At 40.6% G+C, this 23411-nt stretch overlaps 2 protein-coding genes across 4 annotated transcripts; one reads left to right on the top strand and one right to left on the bottom strand.

The window, feature by feature from the left end:
- Positions 1–762: 762 nt before the first annotated feature.
- Positions 763–6861, bottom strand: myl9b (myosin, light chain 9b, regulatory). Its single transcript, XM_073468592.1, has 4 exons — positions 6776–6861; positions 3258–3461; positions 1741–1902; positions 763–1657 (listed from the first exon to the last, which is right to left on the bottom strand). The coding sequence occupies exons 2-4, from the start codon at positions 3439–3441 to the stop codon at positions 1482–1484; spliced, it is 522 nt and encodes a 173-aa protein (XP_073324693.1). The 5' UTR covers positions 3442–3461; positions 6776–6861; the 3' UTR covers positions 763–1481.
- Positions 6862–10226: 3365 nt separating this feature from the next.
- On the top strand, positions 10227–23273 carry LOC140998116 (phosphatidate phosphatase LPIN2). Of its 3 annotated transcripts, none has more exons than XM_073468270.1 (20): positions 10227–10254; positions 14426–14626; positions 14721–14816; positions 14902–15173; positions 15525–15632; positions 15783–15894; positions 16019–16853; positions 17229–17322; positions 17835–18022; positions 18135–18228; positions 18398–18467; positions 18677–18769; positions 19067–19125; positions 19889–20039; positions 20160–20308; positions 20442–20528; positions 20939–21091; positions 21183–21297; positions 21707–21810; positions 21944–23273. In XM_073468270.1, exons 2-20 carry the CDS (start codon positions 14435–14437, stop codon positions 22092–22094), a joined length of 3123 nt encoding a protein of 1040 aa, XP_073324371.1. In that variant the 5' UTR covers positions 10227–10254; positions 14426–14434; the 3' UTR covers positions 22095–23273. The 3 variants fall into 3 exon arrangements, with proteins under 3 accessions (XP_073324371.1, XP_073324373.1, XP_073324372.1); XM_073468272.1 differs by having other exon boundaries at positions 19070–19125; XM_073468271.1 differs by having other exon boundaries at positions 15786–15894.
- Positions 23274–23411: the final 138 nt, after the last annotated feature.

Consider the following 23411-nt stretch of genomic DNA (forward strand, 5'->3'; position numbering starts at 1 on the left):
TTTAGTTTAACTAATTTATGAGGATAACCAAATTGCATCATGATGTTGAAAACATTTCGTCAGTAACCCACTGACAAAAGGTCCTTTTTTCATGGAAGACATTCTAACTTACTCCAGTCATTTTCTGGTTTTGTTCATGCTGTCTCGCCATCTGTCATATCTGACTGGGACACTGTAACGGAACAGAGCCATTGCTGATGTTATTAGTAACACTTGTAACACAATGTCTGCTGTGAAAAAGGTCAGTAGGGTATGTCCTACATATGTTTATCTGACAATGTTCAAACAGTTTTGATTACTTCACAGGAAAGATTTCCATATTTGAGCAGGAAGGTTGAAAAAGGGTGATGTCACATAATGGTGTACACCAATGACCAACTTTTTACCACGCACTGACGCTAATGTAGGTGAATGTTAAAAAAAAAAAATTAAATGAGCAAATAATGTACAACCATTGAAATAATGTTTTAGATCCCCCTACTGGCAAGGAGGCCCTAGACATGTGCCTAGAACCAGTGTAGATAAAAGCAAATGTTTTGAAAAACATATCCAGGTTAGTGCACTCATGCTCTTGTATAAAGCTCAAACTACTGTGTCCCTTGGACCTTGGACAGTGGTAGCGTTGAGTACAGTGTAGGACAAAGAGCATTCATGAATGCATCATTGAACTGAAAAACTAATGATAATGACTGCAGTAAGATTTAAGTATGTAAAGTAGGAGATGCTTGTTTGAAAGAAATAGTACAAGAATTTAAAAAACACTTTTTGAGGCATGAATAAACTTACTTTATTTGCCTGAGCAATTGCAAGACTCAAATCCTTCAACAACACAGACATACCTGATCCTTCAACAAATACACACACCTCAATACACCTCAGACTAGAAGCTCTAGTAACCATTTCATCGAGAGGAAGGACTCGTCACTTTTCATAAAACAACCAGAATTATAATTTTTTATCCAACATACAGGGAGACAAGAGACAAGAAAATTTATCGCAGTGCTTGTGCAGGTGTGATGGCTAATTGGCAGGAGGAGGTAAACATTGCTGGTACTGTAATGAAGCACTGAACGTGGCAGTCCAAAAAAACCCCACGCACACATACATATTGTTTGATGCATCTCAAAAAGTCCAACCAGGTTCCCTGCAATGATCTGTGGCTGAGGCCGCAGCAGACTTGTAGCTACGAGAAGCAAACACACCTCACTTCATGGTGACCTTCAATGATGATACAAGAAAAATAATGTATGTAAAATATTTCTGCGGATTCCAAATGAATCCCAAGCTCCCACCTTTCACGTGTAGATCAATATAAATGAACACTTACAGCCTTTTATATATATATAAAAAAAAAAACTTTGCTGCATACAAATCTCATTCAATTTCTCTCAAACCTACAGGAGCCCTTAAAGGTAGGAACAAGGGACTGATTTGGGGTGTGGGACTGGTTTGGAGGGGCCCGAGGCAGTCGCTTCCTCCCTCTACTCGTCGTCTTTGTCTTTGGCGCCGTGTTTGAGAATGCGGGTGAACTCTGCGTAGTTGAAGTTGCCCTTCTTGTCAATGGGCGCCTCGCGGAACAGCTCGTCCACCTCTTCATCTGTGAAGCGGTCACCCATGGTGGTCAGCAGCTCTCTCAGGTGGTCCTCGTGGATCACACCTTAGACACAGACAGCATGTAAGATAAAGTTCCAAACACTGGCCATGATTTGCGTTGGCCATATTTAGTTCACACTGACTCACCAGATCCCTCCTCATCGAAGCAAGCGAAGGCGTTGCGGATGACGTCCTCGGGGTCTGTTCCGTTGAGCCTCTCTCCAAACATGGTGAGGAACATGGTGAAGTTGATGGGCCCTGGTGCCTCGGACATCATCCCCTCCAGGTACTCATCAGAGGGGTTCTTACCTGAGGGAAAGACGTCACTGTTACTAAGGCTGGGTAATATATCGATCTTATATCGTTATCGTGATAGGAGATTATATATATTCTTTGATCGTTGTATTATGATATGGCTAAAGTGTTGTCTTTTCCTGGTTTTAAAGGCTGCATTATAGTAAAGTGATGTCATTTTCCAAATATACCAGTCTGTCTTTACCCGCTTAGTCATTATATCCTCATTACTGATTACAAAATCTCAAAATATCAAAGAATCTTGTTGCAATTGTTGCAATAGTGTATCAAAAAAAAAAATAAATCATGGTATTTCGTCCAAATTGATCTTGAGGAGCTTTTAAAATAGGGAGATATATCTGACATAGCCGAAACATAAAACATAAAAACATAAAACCAAATATTTTTTGAAGGCTGTATTCCTAGCCCCTAATTATTACATGCATCTACTTCTTTCATGGGATTTGGGTTGCAACAGAATGATATTCAAGGTCCATATGGGTGCTGGAAATCCTTGAAAATGCTTGACTCAAGGTTCGAAAAGTGCTTGGATTTAGGATTAAGTGCTTGAAATAGTAACTGCATCACATTCGTAAGACGTTATTTCATATTTGCTAGGCCTGGTTATATAGGATGCCAAGTCTACATACAGACATTTTCATGTTATACTAACTCAGAAAATATCATGGTATAAAGTATTATTATAATTATCAGTCAGAATTACCCTTAAAGGAATGATTATAGTAGGTTTTTCTGGTTGAAACTCACTGGCCTATATATTTTTTCAATGACACTAATATGTTATAATTCATGTAGATAAGCAGTAGATAAGCATGGAATGTCAGTTTTTCATTTATGCAGCTGCAACCATACATGGGACTATACAGTACCAGGAAGTGTTTCTTTATGCTGATACAGAAGAAGAACCCTGTCGTGATAAACAGTGTACAGCATCTTTTGTTGTGAAAAACTCATTAAGAATTTATGACATGATGCAAGCCAGCAGTTTTTGAAGGAACCTCTCAGAGCCACGTGTATTTTATTGTTTCTGATTTCATTCACATCCAGCGATTTAACACCACACCTCAACAAAATTTGGAAATGTAGGTTATCCTCACTTTCAGCTCCAATAATACTGAATCCTACATTTCCCATAATGCAGCACTCTATGACCACATTTAAATACCTCACTACTTGCTTATAAGGAGGCCTGTCAGTCACAAGTTTTTCCTGGACTTTAGAGAGCTGTTACCAGAGCTACAGAATATAAACTTTAGGTGGAGAATAGGTGGCGTGTCCCTTTAAAAGCAGTGTCAAGCTCTACACTTGTAGCCATAGAAACATAGTGAAGTGAGATGACGGTTGCATACCCAGAGAGGCCAGCATGTCGTGCAGATCCTCCTTGTCGATGAAGCCGTCTCTGTTCTGGTCGATCATGTTGAACGCCTCTTTGAACTCCTGGATCTGAGACTGGTCGAACATGGCGAAGACGTTGGAGGTTGCCCTCTGGGGGCGCTTCTTGGTGGTCTTTCCCTTGGCACGCTTGCTCGACATGGTGGCGGCTGGATGTGGACCTGTGCACATTGAAAAGACATGAGATTGTAATTATGCTGCACCATCAGGGATCACAGAGATGCTTGAGATGAATACAGATTTCTGTCTGAAAAGACAGGTTGGATTTAATTTGACATTTTAGTGTTGAAACTGGAGCTCTGCATCCATGTAGCTCTTTTGATATTTTTCTTTGTTTGCCCCGAGCAGCAGAATATTTTCCCTCCTCTCTCTCTGTCTCTGTCTCTCTCTAGGGAGAGAGAATCACACTCCTCCTGAATGTCGGCTACAGTGATGGGTGTGAAAATGACATGTCTCCACTGTGCACGCTGCAGCTAACTTCAGGTCCTTCCACAATTAGACCCGTCACTCATGTTCAGGTCTGCTCTGGTGCTCTGAGATTGTGTTATACCCAGCGGGCAGGAGCAGGTGAGTGTGGCTGATGAGTCACGTAATGACTTATGACATCACGCCCTGAGTGGCGCTGAGGTGATGTGAATACTGAAGGTGCCACTAACTAACATGATAAGATCACCTAGTGGGGTGAGCTTTGTCAGCTGTGCTACACTTCAGTGGAAAGTTATGACTCATCCTCAAATGCAGGCTACTGTGTTTAGTCCTACACTGGGGAGCTGTAACATGAGATGATCCCACAGTGTTAATCATGTCCAGACGAGTCACTTCCTCTCAATTATTTTTGCAACCTTTATTCATACAGGCGAGTTTCACTGAGACAATGCTCTCCTTTTCATGAATCACATTCACACCTGGAAGCTGCTCAGTACGCCCACAGTCTGGTCTTCCAGCCACTTGATTAAAAATTAAAGGCCCAGTGTGTGGGATTTAGTGGCATCCAGCGGGGAGGTTGCAGATCGCGACCAACTGAATACCCCTCGCAGCATTCTAGCCTTCCAAGCGTGCAGGAGAAACAACAGTGGCTGCAAAAAACACTAAAGCCCCTCTCAAGATTGGTTTGTCCTATCTGGACTACTGTAGAGACATGTCGTACAACATGATAGACTCCTGTGGAAGAGGCTCCCTCTGTAGATATAAAAGGCTCATTTTGACGTAACAAAGACAAAGATTGTTAGTTTCAGGTGATTATACACGAATGAAAACACCTTTAAATTCCATTTCTGCCAACAAATTGTCCTAAATCCTAGACACTGGACCTTTAAGAATGTTGATTACCAGGGTGGTCAGGTAATTAAGATGTGATGTTAGGTATGTTTTAACACAATCTATTTTCTTAACTCCTAATTACTTCAGTCAACAAAGGACCAAAACTCACATATTCACTACAAATTCAAATAAACTACTACTACTACTTGTTTCTCTGAAAGTCAGAAACAGCACTATTAAGAGAGAAATATATATTCAAAAAGAGATTTTCCTATTTACCATCAAAATTTTAATACAGATTTGCATTTTGGCAGCAAGACACACGTCTACATCCATGTTTTATGTCGTCACAGAAGTGTAATCCAATACTTCTAAATAGATTTTCAGCTGTCTTATATTCTCCAAGTGCGCCATCTGTGTGACACTGTCTGTCATTTTGTGTCTCTGTGCCTGTCTGATTCCCACAGGTGTCACAGTAAAGCTAATGAAGGCAGGGCGGAGCAGCTTTGGCTATCTCTTTATCTCAAATTTTTACTCTGCTGAGTATATCAAATTTTATTCCTCTGCTGATCTCTATACAAATGAATGCTACTGTACCACTGAGGCAGAATTGTAGATTTTATTGTCAATGCAAATTATGACTGCCAACCTGTTCTGTTCTGTCTGTCTGCGTTTATAATCTAAATGAATAGCTTGACTTGTCGCTGTAACGTTTACATGAAGACACTGTGGCCAAAAATGGATGTGTATGTTTGGCTTCTCTTCAGTGTAAAGGTTGCAGGAAGAGAAGTCAGAGCCAAACTAAGCAGTAGTTAACTTGTTCTCAACACAAGCGGTGGTTAAGCTCCTTCCTTTTCTTTTACTGCATACACATGTTGGATCTGTCTTTCCTTTGGTTTGACTACTGTTTGGCTGCATCTGTCCACTCATGTGCCAGAGAAATGAAAGAAATCTGGAAGGTGTGTGTTGCTGGCCCACAGCCCTTCCATTCTCCATGTCGCAGTGGCTGAGGAAGCTGGAAACAAAACCGGGCGTCTAGCTCCAGTTCAAGGTTTCAGGAACAGAGGAATTCCTCGATCTGATTAGGGCTTCTCTCTCGCCCGCCTGGATGGTGAAGTCTTCCCACAATGCACCACATTTCCATTGTGCAGACACTGGCAGCAATTTAGAATGAACAAGATTTTTTGTCAGGGTTCAAATGAAGTGGCTGCAGTTTTAACAGCCCAATTTTAGGCCCTGGATTGTAGTCATCTCTATTGTGCATTCCTGTTTGGCCCCATACAGTAGGGTACTGTCTCCTGTTGAAACAATCAATAAGCTAGACTGTTTGACTGGTGTGTTTATTTTGCAACCTACATTTTCAAGGTGCAGGAAAAGAAATATGATTCCAGTGCTGTAGCAACAGCTCCAAATGTTCTGCATTCTGCACAGAGTGAATCAACAATGATTCACAAAGATGCAGAGAACAACTATTTCTGACTGCAGCGACGTCAGCTTTCGTCTGACGTGCCTCAGCTTGGCTCGTACTGACTAATTGTATTTGTTCTCTGTCCACCACAGCTCCTCCGTGCACCCTTTTATCCACTGGGATGACAAAGCTCCTCTGTTCCTATCGTCTAGCGGGAACACACACGCACACACACACACTCGAGCTTTGATATCACCAAACAGTGCGGCTGTCATCCCCTCGCCCTAACTCCAGGTCGTGTAGGTCACCGCGCTACTCAAGTGAAACGGTCAGGAATTCCAAACACAAACAGAGAGCAGAGTGGAAGTTAAGCTCTCATCACCTATAAAAAGACACCAGTGGTGTGTATGTCTGCGTGTTCAAGAGTGTGTGTGGGTGTGTGTGTGTGTCTGTGAGGTCTAAATGGGTCAGCTGCATTCAGAAATTCCTGTGTCTAATGTACCATAGTGATGAGATGGAAGTAAACACACATACACACATACAGTATGCAGAAAAAACACACAGGTCTCAGGTGAAGGTGTGTGTCCTCCTCAAGTCTCTCTTCACTGTGACCAACAGATGAAAACGTTCTCTTGTAGCTGAGCTTTAATCAAAGATCCACTTCAGAGGCTCTATGTAACTTTATCCTCCTCACAATCACCACTGACAGTTCAGTATTGTGCCACTGAACTCAAGAGAATTTACACTTCAAGTACTTTCAAAACACATTTTTTGTATTCTTTATGCAAAAACAGCTATCTCTCTCACCTTGGCTTCAGGCAGAAATATTCAGAAGTCCCTCAAACTCCTTTTAGTCTGGGTCCGACACAGCAGTGCGAAAGGGAAGCAGGCAGTCCCACTGGAAAGTTTGTTTAAAGAATCAGACTCCCGGTGGGTCCCTCCCCTTTCTGCCGGGGCCAATGGAGAGGCGGACAAGTCCCGTACAAAGACATCCCAGGCCAGGCCATTTCTCCATACAAGGCAAAAGAATGCACAGGCTGCAGCCTGCTACTGCCACAGACGCCGCTCGGGATGTTTGGGAAAAAGGCAGAAATGACAGGAACTACGATAAGGCTGCCTTATTTAGAGAAATGAGCCCTAAACATTTAGAGGAGGCTCTGTATGGTGGAGCGTGGAGACATGGGGGGGGAGAGTTGTGAGCAGATGCAGAGCAGTTTTTGAAGGCCTGTGTTTCTGTTGTAAGTCTATGGGCTTCCTTAAATAGGCAGCTTGGCTGGTCACCACTGGGGCTTTGAAAGTGCAGGGAACACCTTGAATTATGTCATAGGGGGTAACATCCGTTTAGTGGCTGCTCACTCTTTTTGTCATCATGTTTTATTAAAGGAGCACTTAAGGAAAACCTATTTGACAATGTATTCAGTGTAAAACCATGTGCTCTGGTATTTTTAGCAGTTGTTTACCCTGAAAAGTTGTTTTTGTTTATTTTTTCACTTGGAGTGTGACACCCTGCTGGCAACCTGGACTTGTGCTGCTGCTGCTTTTTGTGCCTACCTCTATCAAACCTTTAAACAAAGCGGCTTGAGGCTGAATGGATTGTGTGCAATGGTTTCATGGTGTTTTTTTATTATGATACAATACAATATATGCTTTGTGCAATTTATTGTTGTGACCGACACAGCTGGTGCTGTTTTGTTTTATGTTGTTTATTTTACTGTAAGTTGGAGGCATTTATGTGTGCAGCATTTGAGTAAAGTATATTGCATCGTATTTACCCTGTTTGCTGTTGAGATATTGTAAAGGTACTGAATATACCGTCTTAACAAAATGAATTAATGTGTAAAATCCTCACCTCCTTGAACTGGCAGTGTATAATGTATGTTGTAGTAGGAGCAGTCTGTGTCTTTAGGGTTGGAAATAACATTTACGGTAACATTTTATAACAGCTATCATTAAAACAGTAAATATATAGTAAATTAAATGTTTGTTAATAGTTATTTTCACTTTTAACAACAACTTAACAGTATTTAATCCTAAACATCAGCTGCAACTTTACAATAAACGATTACTTAATAAGTGGTTTATAAAACATTTCATTGTTTGTACCATTTATTAATGATCGTTACTATAAAGTGTTACGGGTATAATAGGCTACATGAAATATGTCAGTGTGTCTTTATTTAATTGTAAAATGATAGTTTAGTCTAATTAGTTTGGTTGTAATGATCATGATAAAGTGTTCCACCTTCTGCATGTTGAACATAGTTTACTAGGTATCTGAATTCATTTGTCTTTTCTCTGTTATTCTTCATAGCGTATGAATACTGGGAATTTCTCAAATATAGATTGATTTGATCATTAAAACAGCACATCATCTGTTTTTATTTGTTCAATAAATGCAGCACATTTATAATTTAGTAGGACATTTTGTCGAGAATACATTAGGGAAAAGTAGCTAGAGAACATGAATGGAAGAGTTCAGGCAGAGAAAGTAAGCGTCTCTGTTTAGGCTGAGTGCAGGTGCAGTGATGCCCTCTGCTGGGCTGCACTAGTGATTGTTTCTGAAATACTGAAAACTCCTCAGTGAATGATGATGAGGAGAAAAATGATGTGGGAGGGCTGTGAAATAGTTTGGTCTGGCTGTTGTAAGACACACGTATGATGGGTTAGCAAATATTTTTATTAATTCAACATGTGCGCATACAGAAAATACCTCACAGTGGTTAATGTCCTAGAAAAAACAAGCATTATCGTAGTTATCTCTTGCTGTCTGTCCTGTTTATTTCATGAAATTTACTTTTCCAGCAAACTCCAAGAACGTATTTTAATGTGAGTAATTAACATCCAGGATCAAACTCATGTAATCACAAGACCTCCAGTGGATTGGTAAATGCAGCAACACCTGAGTACAGTTTTATGAACCGTGTTCATGTGACAGATGTTTATATATAGACAGCTTTACACCATGCATTTTCCATTGACCCATATTGTGTCTCCGTGTGTCTCCTTTATCACTATTGCCTCAGGAGCTCCTGAACACCATCACAGTCTCTTCCACTAGACAAGGTTAAAGACAATTTTGGTGGTTGACACTTGTGGATTTACTAAACAGAAAAGCTTCCAGCTGGAGACTGAATATAGTCAAGCACTCTTGTCTGTGCCTGTTGCAAATATTTTACCTTCCTCTAACATATACTTTATAAGTTAAAAGCAAGGCATGTAAAATGTGAAAGTAGTCTATAAATATATATTCATGTATGTTCTTCAAATAACTTCTGTAATACTGTTGAATCACCTGATATATGACTAAAAGGCTATCATTTAAAGGTGCACTATGTAGTTTTGGGGAAGAATTTTAGATCTCCTTTGACTGATTTTTTATGCCTAAAAAAACTAAATAAACAAACTCTTTGTTTTGAATAAAGAAACTGACCTTAAAGGACAACATGATTTCATACTGTTTTACTTTGTTGATATTTGGCAGACCCTGCCACCTTTCTAGCTCCAAACAGTGTTCTGAGGACCTTATTTCCGCTGAGAACAGCTTGTTTAGTCAGTTATGGAAAAAATAAACATTTCTGAATTTGTATTAGTACCTCATTAATATTGTAAATATTAAAATCCCGAGTTTGACTTTCTACTCCAAAACTACATAGTGCCCCTTTAAAAGTAGAATTCATCACCAAGCAACTTGTTTCATGCAGAGGTGTATTAAGGGATGTTTTGTGTCATTAGGCTTTTGTGCATGTTTTGTTGCTTTGAATAGGAGACTTTGTCTTAAACTTTACGTGTCAGTTTCCAGGTTTTTTGTTTTTTTGTTTTTTGAACAATATTTTCATTGATTGACACATATTAGTGATGTAGATGCATACAATAACAATAATTGACTTAGACAATTAAATAATATATAGACAAACTGCTTTGTTTTTAGCTTAAAGAAGAGGCTCTGTTCACTGAAAAAGTGCCAGTCTAACATCCAAAATCAACGTTTGCCAGTAAGCTGCTACAATATGTTAATGACATTTTAATAGAGCTTGCTAATTGTAAAATATTATTATTACCTGCTTTTCCTCATGGCATAATATAATGTAATAAAAATGAAAAACTAAAGGATGTCTGCATGACTGAACGCTTTGTTTACTAAATTATCTAAGGGGCGGGTCGTTTTTCGTTATCCAGCTCGCTCATTGGCTACCGGGGTGATTGACTCGTGTTTTGCGCAGCCGCAGTGTACTAGGAAGCATCCAGGATGGCAGTTGTTTTCTCAATCTGAAAAAGGCTCCCGAAAGGTAAGCTGCTGTCTCCTCTCTCTCAGCATCAACACAGGCTCGATAAACTGGCTGTAACTTCTTCAGCAGTCGTAGATGTTAAACAGTCACAGCTGGCAGAGTTTCGTCAATTTCTAAGAATACTTTTGACTCGCTGTAACTTGAGCATCGCTTTATTGAGACAAGTCGTAGAGATGTTTCAGCGCTGAATTCGCTGTTAAACAAAGCAAATCCTTAATGAAGTTCTGAACGGTTAATGTGGAGCTATAGCTGTTTTATAAAGAAGACGTGTGTCTAGTTTTAAAGCGTATAAATGAGGCCAACAGTGGAGCAGAGGAGTGTTTTTTCTTGCTAGTGTTTGAGTTGTAGTGAGTTTCACTGACCAGCACTGGATTGCGCCATACGATGACACCTTTGCGGAAGTTGTCTGACTATGTGGTTTATCTCTAGTTGTATGTGTAAGACATGTAGCAACACATGGGTCACTTCTACTGAATAAAAATGCATTTTAAATGTATTTTACTTTATAAAAAAAAAATCCCAGTGGGAATTGCTGCTCTTAACAAGACCTTCACCAAATTCCCATTACCCCGGGGGACAGACTTTCTCAGTGCTGTCTGAATCAGTGATGATGACAGAGATTACATAATCATAAAAATCTGATGTAACAGACATGTATTTAGTGACCTCTGTGTGTGTGTGTGTGTGTGTGTGTGTGTGTGTGTGTGTGTGTGTGTGTGTGTGTGTGTGTGTGTGTGTGTCTACTCGGAGGCAATGTTCAGTAAAAACCAAGACAGCTCTGTCCTCACACTTGGCTCTACACATTGCGAAAGTGTGTGAAGCATCCACCACCCAAATGCTTGTATAATATGCAAATGTTCACTAACCTTTGGACCACAGGTTAATTGTGTATCCCGTGTGTGAATGACACACAGTAATGTGAATGTTGAGACAGTTAGTTTATCAGCAACCATTTTGATAAAAGATCGAGCCTTATCTAAGGCATTTAAAAAAAGTGTCAGGAGATTTGCTAATTCACCATTCAGAACTTCTTAAGAATTTTGTGTCATTTTAAGCATCTTTTAGTCTTAGATTGTTGTCACTTGTGATGGGAATTTTTCACTATTTCATAGACAAAATGATTAATGAATGAATGAATGAATTAAAAAAATGTAATCAACAAAGTAATAAATAATAAAAAACAGTTGTTAGTTGCAGCCCTGGTGTCAACGTCATCAATTTGAATTCCTCTAATTCAAGGAGCAAACCTAAAGCCGAGAATGTGGCCAGTTTACCCATGAGGGATAAGAGTAGGAATACGTTTTATACTTAAGAAACAGTGCACTACAACAGATGAAAACATTTGGTCCTTTTCGGGTCTCCAGAATAACTCTTTACACTGGTTGCACTGGTGCAGCTAACCTTTTCATTTAAGTGCACCCAACTATAGCCTACATTTTAACTGGATTTCTTAACATTGATAAATGATTGTAAACAGGAAGAGGGGTGCAGATAAATGTTTGTCTTCATTTAAAACACAGTACGCGCAACAACAAATCAAAATAGCCTCAATTGCTTAAAAAAAAGTTACAAAATGCTGATGTTTGAAGTGCTTGGCGAACTCAAAAAGTTTAAACCTAGTCTGAAGCCTATAATGTTTTCCCCTGTCTTACTTTTATACTGTATGTGTAGGACTTGTGGAAGGATTTGTGAATTTGCTTTGTTTCTTGTTGTTTTGTTTGTTAAAAATACTTATTATTATCCTACCTGCTGAATATCGAGTGCACCGGTGCGACCAATAAAAATGTTTAGCCACGTTTATAAAACAGTTATTAGCGCCTCCATCTTTCACCTCTGTCATTCTTCTCCTGCCCTACATTTTGTTATCTCTCTACCATTGTCCACTGTGGGCTTTTGTCCTTCCCGCTTTTTAAATAAAGCTGACCTGGCAGTTTCAGTCAAGTATCACTCTAAATCACATACAGATACTGAAACCTGACTGGGCGCCGAAAGAGGTGATTCACATCAGAAGGCCATGAGCGACACGCTTATATTTTACATTTAGGCTGTTGGATCAGTCACATGATAGGTCAGAGTGGATTTTTGTTTGTTGGTTTGTTTTTACTACACAACAAGGCTGATCATCTACATCAACACTCTTTTGTTTTGAAATTTAGGGCCTACCTTTTTGTCAAGTCCTCATCCAAAGGCAGCACAGGCTGTGATATCCATCAAATTGTACAACTTATTTGCTTGAGTTCCTCTCAAGTCAGCTCAACTTATGAAGGATTTTCCAGTGTTGGTAGAGCATGACCACTGGAGAGTCACCCTCATCTCTGATGGCCCAGAGAGCTGTGGTCAAGCCCAGAAACTGTGTGGTCTCACAGTTTGTGTGCGTGCGATTTCATGCCAAACGTGTTTGAATAGCCTGCCCAAGCCTTTCAGAAACTGCTGGTCTGGCTGTCATGTGCAGTGCAAGTGGGGAAGTATGAATTCAGTGTGACAGGAGTGTGTGCTTGTGAAATGGTGTGAGATAGAGGAAGCATCGGTGTGTGACTGAATATACTGGGACTCTCTCATGGATTGCTATATTTTGCGTACTAGCTCAGACCAGAGAGGACCCGAGCGCTGTCATCTCTAATGACCGCTGATCAAGTGGAGAGTCCTATTTAGCTTAGCGGTTATAATCGTCCGCATGAGATTTTGTAGCTACAATTCACTTGTCAAGGCTAACAAAATGTAGCCTTACATCTACAGACATGGGGGGGTTGAGTGGTCCTGGGCAGCTGAGAATCCTGGGGAATGGAGTTGACAGGTTCCTGGAGGTAAAGTTTCTTGAGACTGTTCCTGAGTTCCTGTGGTGGACAAAAAGCCTTTATTGTGGTGTTCTATGGCGGAAGGGAGGTCAAGGGAGAGCAGCCTGGTTGGGAGGGGACATCTGCATCCTTCAATGTGGGTAAGACATGACATTGGTAATGTGGACTATGGACAGATGATGGTATAGATTCATTGTAAAGATGTGTGGTCGGTCAGTCTTGGGTTTTCAGATCCTGACAAAATTTAACTTGCATGTTTTGTGGTGTTTTTCCTCAGGAATGTAAATTGGTTTATTGGCTATGTTGAGTTTCAGTTCAATGTGTAAGATCACGATACATCTTGTTTCTTCTGATCCGTTTGGTTACAAAGTTGTGTCAGCAAAAACAAAACATTAGAAACTTTGCAGAGCTGTGTAATTGATTTCTCTAACTTTATGTGTTTTCATTGGCTTTTTTTAAACCTAAAAATGGGAAATTCACATAAACTACAGTGAAAGTCACCTCCCCTGGCCTGCTGTGTATAGACAGTTATATTCAGTTATTTGCAGAATTAAAAATATTCACTTCAGGTTCTTTTTCATCTAAATTAAAATTGTGTGACTAGGTATTATGCTATGATAGTATTTCTTGAAAGAAGCGCTGTCTAGACATGACATAATGAGGCCAGGTAGCATACTCGTCTTCAAACCCCACAAGACCGTCTTGTTTTGTTAATGCAAGTTTAAACTAGGCCAAATGTGATGTTTACAGTCGCCTTTGGCAAAGTTTGACTTCTTGTCTTGACTCCCTAACGCTGTTGTTGTTGGACATGTTCTAAGCTGCTGAGTAAAAAAGGACACACAAAAATGTATATCATTTTATTGACCCTTTTTTTACAACCTCACTTTTAATGAACCGACTTTTGAAAATTAGCTAGAGTTTGTGTTGTTTTTGGTCTCAATTGGCTGTTGACACGATCAAGATCTGATTCTGAAGGTCAATATGGTTTGTTAAAAAACAATACAAATATCTTCTTCACAATGTTTGATGTTCCTTGGCCTCTTGTGATATGTGAATCTTTTGAAATACATTGGGTTATATAATGTAGGAGCTCTGCTGACAGGCAAATGTGATTTATTAAGCTTTTTACATAATGTAGTATTTGTTTCACTTGCTTTCTTGAAAGCCATCCGCCTTTTAGTGTGGTTAATTGGATGGCCATTATAATGAGAAGCTGTAATTCCATAATAGCAACTTTTATATTTACGATAAATAGACAACATTATTGATTGCTGCTGACATTGTGAACGTAAAAGGACACAGGATCAAGCCGCAGACACCAGAAAACAGTGAATGCAGACGCTTTCTGTTCTCACTTCTTGTTTTGTTGTTTGCAGTCCCAAACCATGAATATTGTGGGCCAGTTGGCAGAGACAGTGTTTGTGACTGTGAAGGAGCTGTACCGTGGCCTGAACCCTGCCACTCTCACCGGAGGGATCGACGTCATTGTGGTGCGACAGCCTGATGGATCGTTCCAGTGTTCCCCCTTTCACGTCCGCTTCGGCAAGCTGGGTGTGCTACGCTCCAAGGAGAAAATTGTGAGTGTTTTCTCTTGAACTACAACCCTACTCAGTTTTCTCTCTCTACTCTCTGGCTATTCTTTGACACAAATGTGCATCATTGTGATTTTAGGTGGACATTGAGATAAATGGAGAATGCGTTGACCTGCACATGAAGCTGGGTGACAATGGAGAGGCTTTTTTTGTTGAGGAAAATGAAAACATGGAGGTAAGGTGACAAATATTTGTTGCCCATTGACTTCCTGATATTGTCTGTAATCCATCATTCCAAACTTTTCTTTTCTCCCCGTCAGTCCGAGGTCCCTGCTCATCTCTGCACCTCCCCGATTCCTCTTGAGGCCCCTGAGGAGATCGAGGAGACCGCTGAGGGATCCTTCGTCGCTGGGTCTGGCGCTCGCAGGAAGAAACGCCGTCGCAAGCGCATGCGTTCTGACAATCATCTGAGAGAAGAGGCCAGCTCGTCATCAGATGAGAGAGAAAGAGAGAAGGAGTGGGAGAGAGAAAGCGATCAGGCGGGACAGGAGAGTCCTATGAAAGAGCAGCCCATCACACCATTGCAACTCAGGTCAGTGATTTAAACAGAGAAAATAATTTTTGATTTTTTTATGTGAACTGACTGTTTAAGACCCTCTTAGTTTTCTGCAAAACAGAGTAATTTGTAACTTTTTTAGTGTAGTTTGGTAAATGTGTCACTGTATTTCAGCGTTATGGTTACCATTAAATTCACAATGAAGGACAGCTGCTGTCTGAGCAAAACCGCTGAAGCTGAAAACTGCATAGAGCTACATACTGTAGTGTTGATTCTCAGTGGGTTTGTCAATACGAGCAACAAATGTACCGTTTGTTCTGTGGTTCAATGTCCACACCTTCAGAGTTAACACAGTAGTTAAAAAATGTCTTCTTGCATGTTTTAAAGTAAATCAGTGTACTACTCACTGTCTGAGGAACCAAATGAGGAGCTGGGGGCCACACAGACCAGAGACACACATCCACACTCAGACGGAGAGCAATCGCCCTCGGAAAAGTAAGGAATCTTTATGATAAATAAATTGATTTATATATTTGTCTGTACTGAGCAACCTCACTGAGTCACTGCCAATTGACATTGATGAAGTCATACTGATTTATTAAGTGGCTTCTGTCCTTACATGAATCCATCTTTATCTTTATCTAGCAGTGTGTTCTTCAGCCGGCCATCCTCTCCTAAGAGTGATTCTGAGCTTCTGATTAAAACCCAAGAGTCATCTGGGCCTCAGATGGAGTGGAACTGGGGAGGTTTTCCAATGGTATGGCAACACACGTACACACACACAGATGTAGATGTGCTTTTACTTCCTGCTCATGCTGTGTATTTGAGATTGTCCTGTTGACACACTGTCTCAAACGTCCTCTCATACCTCCTCCTCACAGCTGTGTCAATCAGAGAGGACACCAGTGGAGCTGCAGCGCATCCCCCCCTCCGTCAGTTCTCATTTTCGCACCATTGAGAGACAGGACTCCTTTGACATGAGCTATGAGCCTGTGATCAGCTGCGGCAGAGTGGGCAGTGTAACGGTGGTCAGGCCACAACCCAGGACTCAGTCCCTTGACCTTGGTAGCCTCGCTATGCAAACCACGCCTTTATCCATGGAGAAGAACTCTCACATTTCCCATTCCACCCCCAGTGACCTCTCCAAGTCATGTGCACCACCAATGAAAACTATCGTGGACTCAACACAGACACTTGAATGCAGATTAGGGGAAGTAGAGAACTCTTCTTCTTATTCAGCTAATCCAATAGATAGCACAGATTCTCTTGGTAGCCAAGAAACCACACGGAGTGCTGAGCATATTAACACCGTGACAGACATAATTATCAACGGAAGCAAAAATAGCGTGGTCAGCGTGACAGAACCAAAGAACTCACAAATACAGCTCATCAAAGAGAGCGAAGACTGCACAGTCACAGCAACAAGTTCAGGCAGTACAGACTTATCAAATCAGCAACAGCAGAGTGCCTCATCAGAGAGAAGTGAGCAGGGATCCACCGGCAGTGCCCCTGTCAGTGAGGGGGACAGTGGGATAGATCCCATTGAGGGAGCGGAGGAGGAGGGCGGACCTGAGGGGTCAGCAGGAGGCTCACTGACCCACAAAACTGCGCTGAAAGCGGAAGGGAGAGACGGCGACTCCAGCTGGACTGCTGCAGAGGGGTTAGCAAACTCTTCTGAGGCATCCTCCAAAGTGGAGCAACAGGACAAGAAGAAAGGTGAAGTGTTTCTGAAGCTTTCTCATTTAGGTTACTTTTTTGCATTCTGACACTTACTGTGTTTAAAGGAGACAGATAATGCTCATTTTCAGGCTCATAATTTTATTTTGAGTTACGACTAGATTAGCTTTAGATGTGTTAGTGCAGTTTTCTCATACTGTCCAGAGAGGAGCTCCTATTGGTGCAGACTTTTTAATTTTTTTACTTTCAAGATCTTTTACATGCCGAGAGAACCTATATAAAACACTGAAGGAAAGGACAAAAGAGCATAATAGGTCTCCTTTAAAGTCTCATTTTAGACTTTGCATTAAAGTAACTATGTCATCAGTTTATGTTAGTGCTCATCATTTGGGTTCATGTACCATTTTGTTTCAGGTAAACGTAATCACCATCTAGGACCAACAGATATTTACTTGGATGATCTGACTACTTTGGACCCTGAGGTGGCGGCACTCTACTTCCCCAAGAGGTAAAAAGACACATAATAGATATTTTTCACAAAAAGTATTAAACCCCCACCTTGCAATGACAACAGAAATCTGTGTATGGGTTTTAAACACTTACAGATGAATCAATTAAAAGGCAGTGATGTCATAAGCAGTGTCCACAGCGGTTGAGTTCCACTGAAGTAACTCAATAACCCAATGAGCATGCTGAGCTATCTTTTTTTAAATACTCTTGATTTATTGTCTCTTTATATCAATGCATGTACTTGTTCTCCATTATATATACTCGTTTCATCATGCAATTTAAATAAAACAAGGCAAAGAACATGCCCTAACATAAGCATTGTATATAAATCCAACATCATTAAATTTAAATGAGGAAAAACAAAATAAATCATATAAATTAATTCCTATCATATTATAAAATAATCACAATCATAATAAATAAAATAAAGGACAAGTAAGTACTTCCAGATCAAGAGATGCTTGCTGTGCCTTTTATGAGGGAATAACTGAGTGTCTCTTGTCCCTGCAGTGAGACAGAGGGAGCGTCTCAGCAGGGGGCGGAGCAGGGCTCCGGCTCAGGCAGCCAGTCCCCTCAGTCAGTTGGCAGCGGGGCCATGGACAGCGGTACTGAGTACCTGTCAGACTCCACCTCCTACAACATGGATGTCAGCATGTCCCTCTGTGGACAAGAGGGCGACACCAGCCAAATCACCAAAGGTAAGTGAGAGTGAAACTGTGCTCTGTGTCTGCAGTATGTACGAGTACACGAAGGAGTTCAGGTTCTCCCAGTGGTGTGAAACCATATGTCATGTTATTCTCTTTAATCCAGAGAAGTTTATGGAGCACATTGTGACGTACCAGGACTTTGCCAACAATCCAGGAATCATTGAGGATCCGAGCCTTGTCATCTGCATCAACTCCAAGTAAGACATGAAATTAGATATTTGTTATTTACTTATACAGTTTGCAATACAAAACCTTTGCTGTTTGACTGTTTATGTATATAATTAAGAGGATGTTCTTACAGTAAATGGTCATTTCAAACCAGTTCATGTCTCTGATTGTTCATCATTTGATTTTCCTCTTTCACAGCTATTACAACTGGGCAGTGGCCGCTCCAATGGTCTTGTCAATGACAACTTTTCAGAAAAACCTACCAAAGGTATTTTACTGTTCTACACTAGACCTCAATGATGTTATTTAATCGGTTAATGTCCAGTTCCAAACATTAATGAAGCTTCTCTCAGAGTTTTTTTTTATTGATTCACAAGTTAACAGGTAAAGACAGAAAAGAGCATAGTTATATGTCATATGTGAATATGATGACAGGACTAATAAAGTCATTGGCTTCTTTTTGTGTATGTTATTTAGAGTACGGTAGAGCGGCTGGTGAAGGACAAGATGCCCAAAAAGTCCGGACGGTGGTGGTTCTCCTGGAGGAGAAGAGACATGGACAATAACCAGGTACATTTCCTGTTAATAGTTATTCACTGAGTTATGATGGTGTGTCAGCAAGAAAAGAAATGTTACGTGTTTGCACCTGCAATAATCCATCCATTGTTCTTAACAGGGTTTTTCAGGTGTGGCTTTGTTAGCTAGGTTTGGTTTTAATGCTCTATCAATGGAAAACATAGAGAGTTTAAAGTGATGGAAGGGTTAGGCCAGAAGCAACTGGTCGCTGTGTGGTCTGTTTATAAAAACCTGCATCGCCCCTTGACATTTTTGTTGGATACCTGACAATGTAACCTTCATGTTTTTTAGCAGAAGAACTCAAAGGATGAGCAAGAGGAGCTACTATCGAGTGTTTCATCCACAGTTAAGTAAGTCACTGCACCCCTCTTACAAATAATCTAACACAAGATAATAAACCTTATAAATCCTCACATCTGTGTTCCAGTTGGAATCTGGGCGTTGTAATCGACAGCTGTTCTGCTGGTTTCTAATGTTTGAGTTTATTTAAGGACATTCAGACTTATTGCTTAAAAGATTAGAGTAGTTTTAGTCAATGCTGTAAATATGCCAACGGTTTGTTGTTTCTTTGTTTGATATATAAATGAAAAAGACTTAAAGGAAGGTGTTAAATATAGCTGCAAGCAGCAGCAAAAGAGTGTTGTACATCTAGAAATTCTCATCGGCCTAATTTGCTTCTATTAGTTTGAGCCAAACGTCAAATATAGAATTTTGCGGGGGGATTAAATTCTGTCAAGTGATTTTCATTTTTTTTATTTCTAAGAATACAGTATGAACAAACACAACAACAGAGGAAACAGTAAGGTTAAAACACAGAACAGTCCAAGTAGACCAATCACAGCTGTTGAAGATTTAAAATTATTATTATTATATACAGTATTTCTTCTTTCTTTTTTTTTAAAGACAGACAGTAAACTGTATTTTGTGTATCAGTTGAAACTCTCGTCACGTATTTTACCATTGCACCACCAGAGTGTGCCAAAGCTTGTCCATACAGTACATAACACATTTAATATTCTTAAAAACAATAGTCATGACACTCAACTATTTCGACGAAATTAAAGATATCTGATGGCCAAAAAATAATAAATTGGACGTGTGCTGTTTCTCCAGAGCCACGTTAGATGACGCCGACAGTGACGAGACGGCGGGCCTTGGCCGAAAAGCCGTCCTTGCTCCCAGCCTATCAGCAGAGACCCTCAACGCCACTCAGTGTATCAACCAGATATACCGCAAATCACTGCGTCTGACCTCTGAACAGATCGTAAGAGATACACACACGTACACACATTCATACACCAACATGACGGATTTTACTCTGCTGCTATCTGATTACCTTGTGGCTTTTGTTACTTTAGCTTACGCTGTCCTTTCTTGTGACCAGATGCACTTAAACCTGCGTGAAGGAGCCAACAAGGTGGTGTTCAGTGTGACCACACAGTACCAAGGCACCTGTCGCTGTGAGGCTGCCATCTACCTGTGGAACTGGGACGATCGCGTCATCATATCAGACATAGACGGCACCATCACAAAGTAAAAACAACTGTGTTTCATTGCACATTATGGTGTATAGATGGTCAAATAGACAAGTGGATGTAAAGACGGCATTGTGTGAACTCATACTGTGACGGTATCATCATTGGTCTTCACTGTCTGTCTCCTGCAGGTCTGATGCTCTGGGTCATATTCTGCCTCAGTTTGGAAAAGACTGGACACACAAAGGCATCGCCAAGCTCTACCACAAAATACACCAGTATGTCAATGTACTTTTTAGAAAAATATTATCAGCAGTCGAAGAGCAACAAACATTCGTTTTAACCAGTTTCTTTCACTTAACGTTCACACGCATTATTCTCTCCATTACAAGTAAAAAGCAGATGAAATGTATCCACTGCTGATGATTTCATTCAGTCACTTTAGTTGACGTCTAATCTACGTTGCCAGATGTTTGTCCCGATTTGCGCCTTATGCTTGTCAAACAGCTGTTCAGTTAATTGAAAAAAGATTGAATTCTTGCTAATCTTTTGTTAAACAGCAGCCCACAAACACACACAGTACACCTGTAGTCTTTGCAATATTTTTTTTTTAAACTGTATTTGACCAAATGTAAGTTCTTAATCCACAAAGTGCATTGTGCTAATATGGTTGCTCCTCTCCTTGCAGAAATGGCTACAAGTTCCTGTATTGTTCAGCGCGGGCCATAGGTATGGCTGGCATCACTAAGGACTACCTGCAGTGGGTGAATGACAAAGGCACCGTCCTCCCTAAAGGCCCTGTACTGTTGGCTCCCAGCAGCCTCTTTTCGGCACTACACAGGTACAAATGCTACGATTGTAATACTTCACAGATTGTGTCCTACTAAGACAGACACATTTTGACCATGAACTGTGTGTCCTGACCTGTGCAGGGAGGTTATTGAGAAGAAGCCGGAGGTTTTTAAAATCGCCTGTCTGAGTGACATCAGGGACCTGTTCAACCCAAAGAGGCGGCCCTTCTACGCGGCCTTTGGCAACAGGACTAACGTAAGCAATGCTGCCGTCTGGCTCCTAATACAGCAACAGCCTTCGGTAATGAGGGTATTGTTAGTCAAGGTTTTCCAAGTGGCATATTTGGCAGTGATTATAGCCTCTGGATTTGTACATAATCACAAGAGAGCAGAGAAAAAAAAAACACTCCCATGTGTCTGTAAATATTTTTACCTTGCATTCATTTAATGTGCACATCCTGCAGGTAGAAATGAGGCAGGAGAAATGTAGAAGTACAGTCTGGCTGACATCTGGGTATAAAGTAAACACCGGCTTAATGATTGACTATAGATTAGTGCTGCAACAGCCTAACAATCTTTTAAGTGTACATAGATACTGCAAAGGTTAAAGTGACACTGAAGCAAGTCTGTGTAACTCTATTGTTTTGCTGTCCTCGATTTTGCAGGATGCATACGCCTATAAGCAGGTCGGGGTGCCTGACACCCGGTTATTCACCGTCAACCCGAAAGGAGAGCTCATCCAGGAGAAGACGAAAGGGAACAAGTCCTCGTAAGTGTGCATACACGACTTGACTCGACAGACTTTATTGAGTTTTAGTGGTTTAGTTCACTTCTGATATTTCACATGTGTGCATATGTTTATTACTTGAATTGTGAGTCAGCTTTGTGTGTGTGTTCTGCAGGTACAGCCACCTCAGTGAGTTGGTGGAACATTTCTTCCCCATGCTGTCTGTCGAGGGCAGCACGTCCTCTGCTTTTGACTGTCCTGAGTACAGCAGCTTCTCTTACTGGAAGGAGCCTCTGCCAGAACTGGACCTGGCTGAACTACTGTAGACACACGCCCACAAAGATTTACCAAAAGCTGCACACACACACACTCTCAAGCACATATACTCTTATCTTGGTTCTCTCTCTTTTTCTAGTGGATTTCCAAAGGATTTCTCCCAGCATGCCTGAATGTTGCCTTTAATAGACCTGCCGACTGTCGTGCCTGTTTTACGAGACACTGAATAAACTGGAACAGAGAGAGGCGACTGTCCAGTCTTCCAAAGATGGAGCCAAATGAATTCATTAAAACACATGGACTCTACATTTCAAAGATAACTGTATAAAACATTGTGCATCATTTAATCTCAGTTCTCTCACACTGCCTGACTGTTTACACAATATTTTGCCATTTTTATGTGAAAATTGAACATGACACAACTGGACAAATATGCCTTGGACTGTTTCAGCTTTTTGTTAATGTGTTTACCAGTATCATTCCAAAATCTGAAGTTAAACAGTGTAAGGGTGATAACACATTTCGGCTCGGAAAACACTTACCAAAAAACACATTTGTGTAGAAGTTGAGCTGTGTTGGATGCCAAAACTGCCTGTTTTCTCTGACTGATCTGGAAATATTCCGTTTATTGCTTGAAGCTCAAACAGACCCACACACACACACACACACACACACACACACAGCTACATGACAAACCTGTTATCATTTATTTAGTTGAGATTAGAAAGATTGTACGTCTGTGTTTTGTTAACACCAGGGAATATCTTGGGACCTGAGTGTCGTGGGGAAGGTTCTTATAGCTACATGTACCAAGCCTCCAGATACGGTGTGAGAATGTATTTAAAACGCTAACAACAATGGGATAAGAGTAAGAGCTGGTTCTAAGGGACAATAGCATTATGTTTGGCAATAAGAAGCTAATCTGATCATTTTGAAACTACAACATGCACATTTATACTTCCTTAAGGTGCGACACTACCGAGTTTAGAAATGTTTGTTTACTCTACATGACTGCACAGGTGGCTCAGACTGGCGGTGTCGTGTAAACAGACCTTGGAGGGGGGATTCACGGTAGTTTGGCGCTGTGCCTTTCTGATATAATGACACTTGTATTTATTATTTTTGCATATCTTTCATCATCCAGCTGTGTGTGGATGCATTGGAGCTGATGATTTTGCTGTTACTTTTTAAATTTAATGTATAGGAATATAAATTAATTTAAAATGCAACGCTGCCTGTTTTCTTTCTTTTAATGTGAAATAATTGATTTTTCTGTCAGTGTGTACATCAATATATATATATATATATATATATATATATATATATATATATATATATATATTCTCTCTTCTTGTACTAAAATGTAC

Source organism: Pagrus major, chromosome 6, assembly GCF_040436345.1.
Source record: "Pagrus major chromosome 6, Pma_NU_1.0".
In the NCBI taxonomy this organism is placed as follows: Eukaryota; Metazoa; Chordata; class Actinopteri; order Spariformes; family Sparidae; genus Pagrus; species Pagrus major.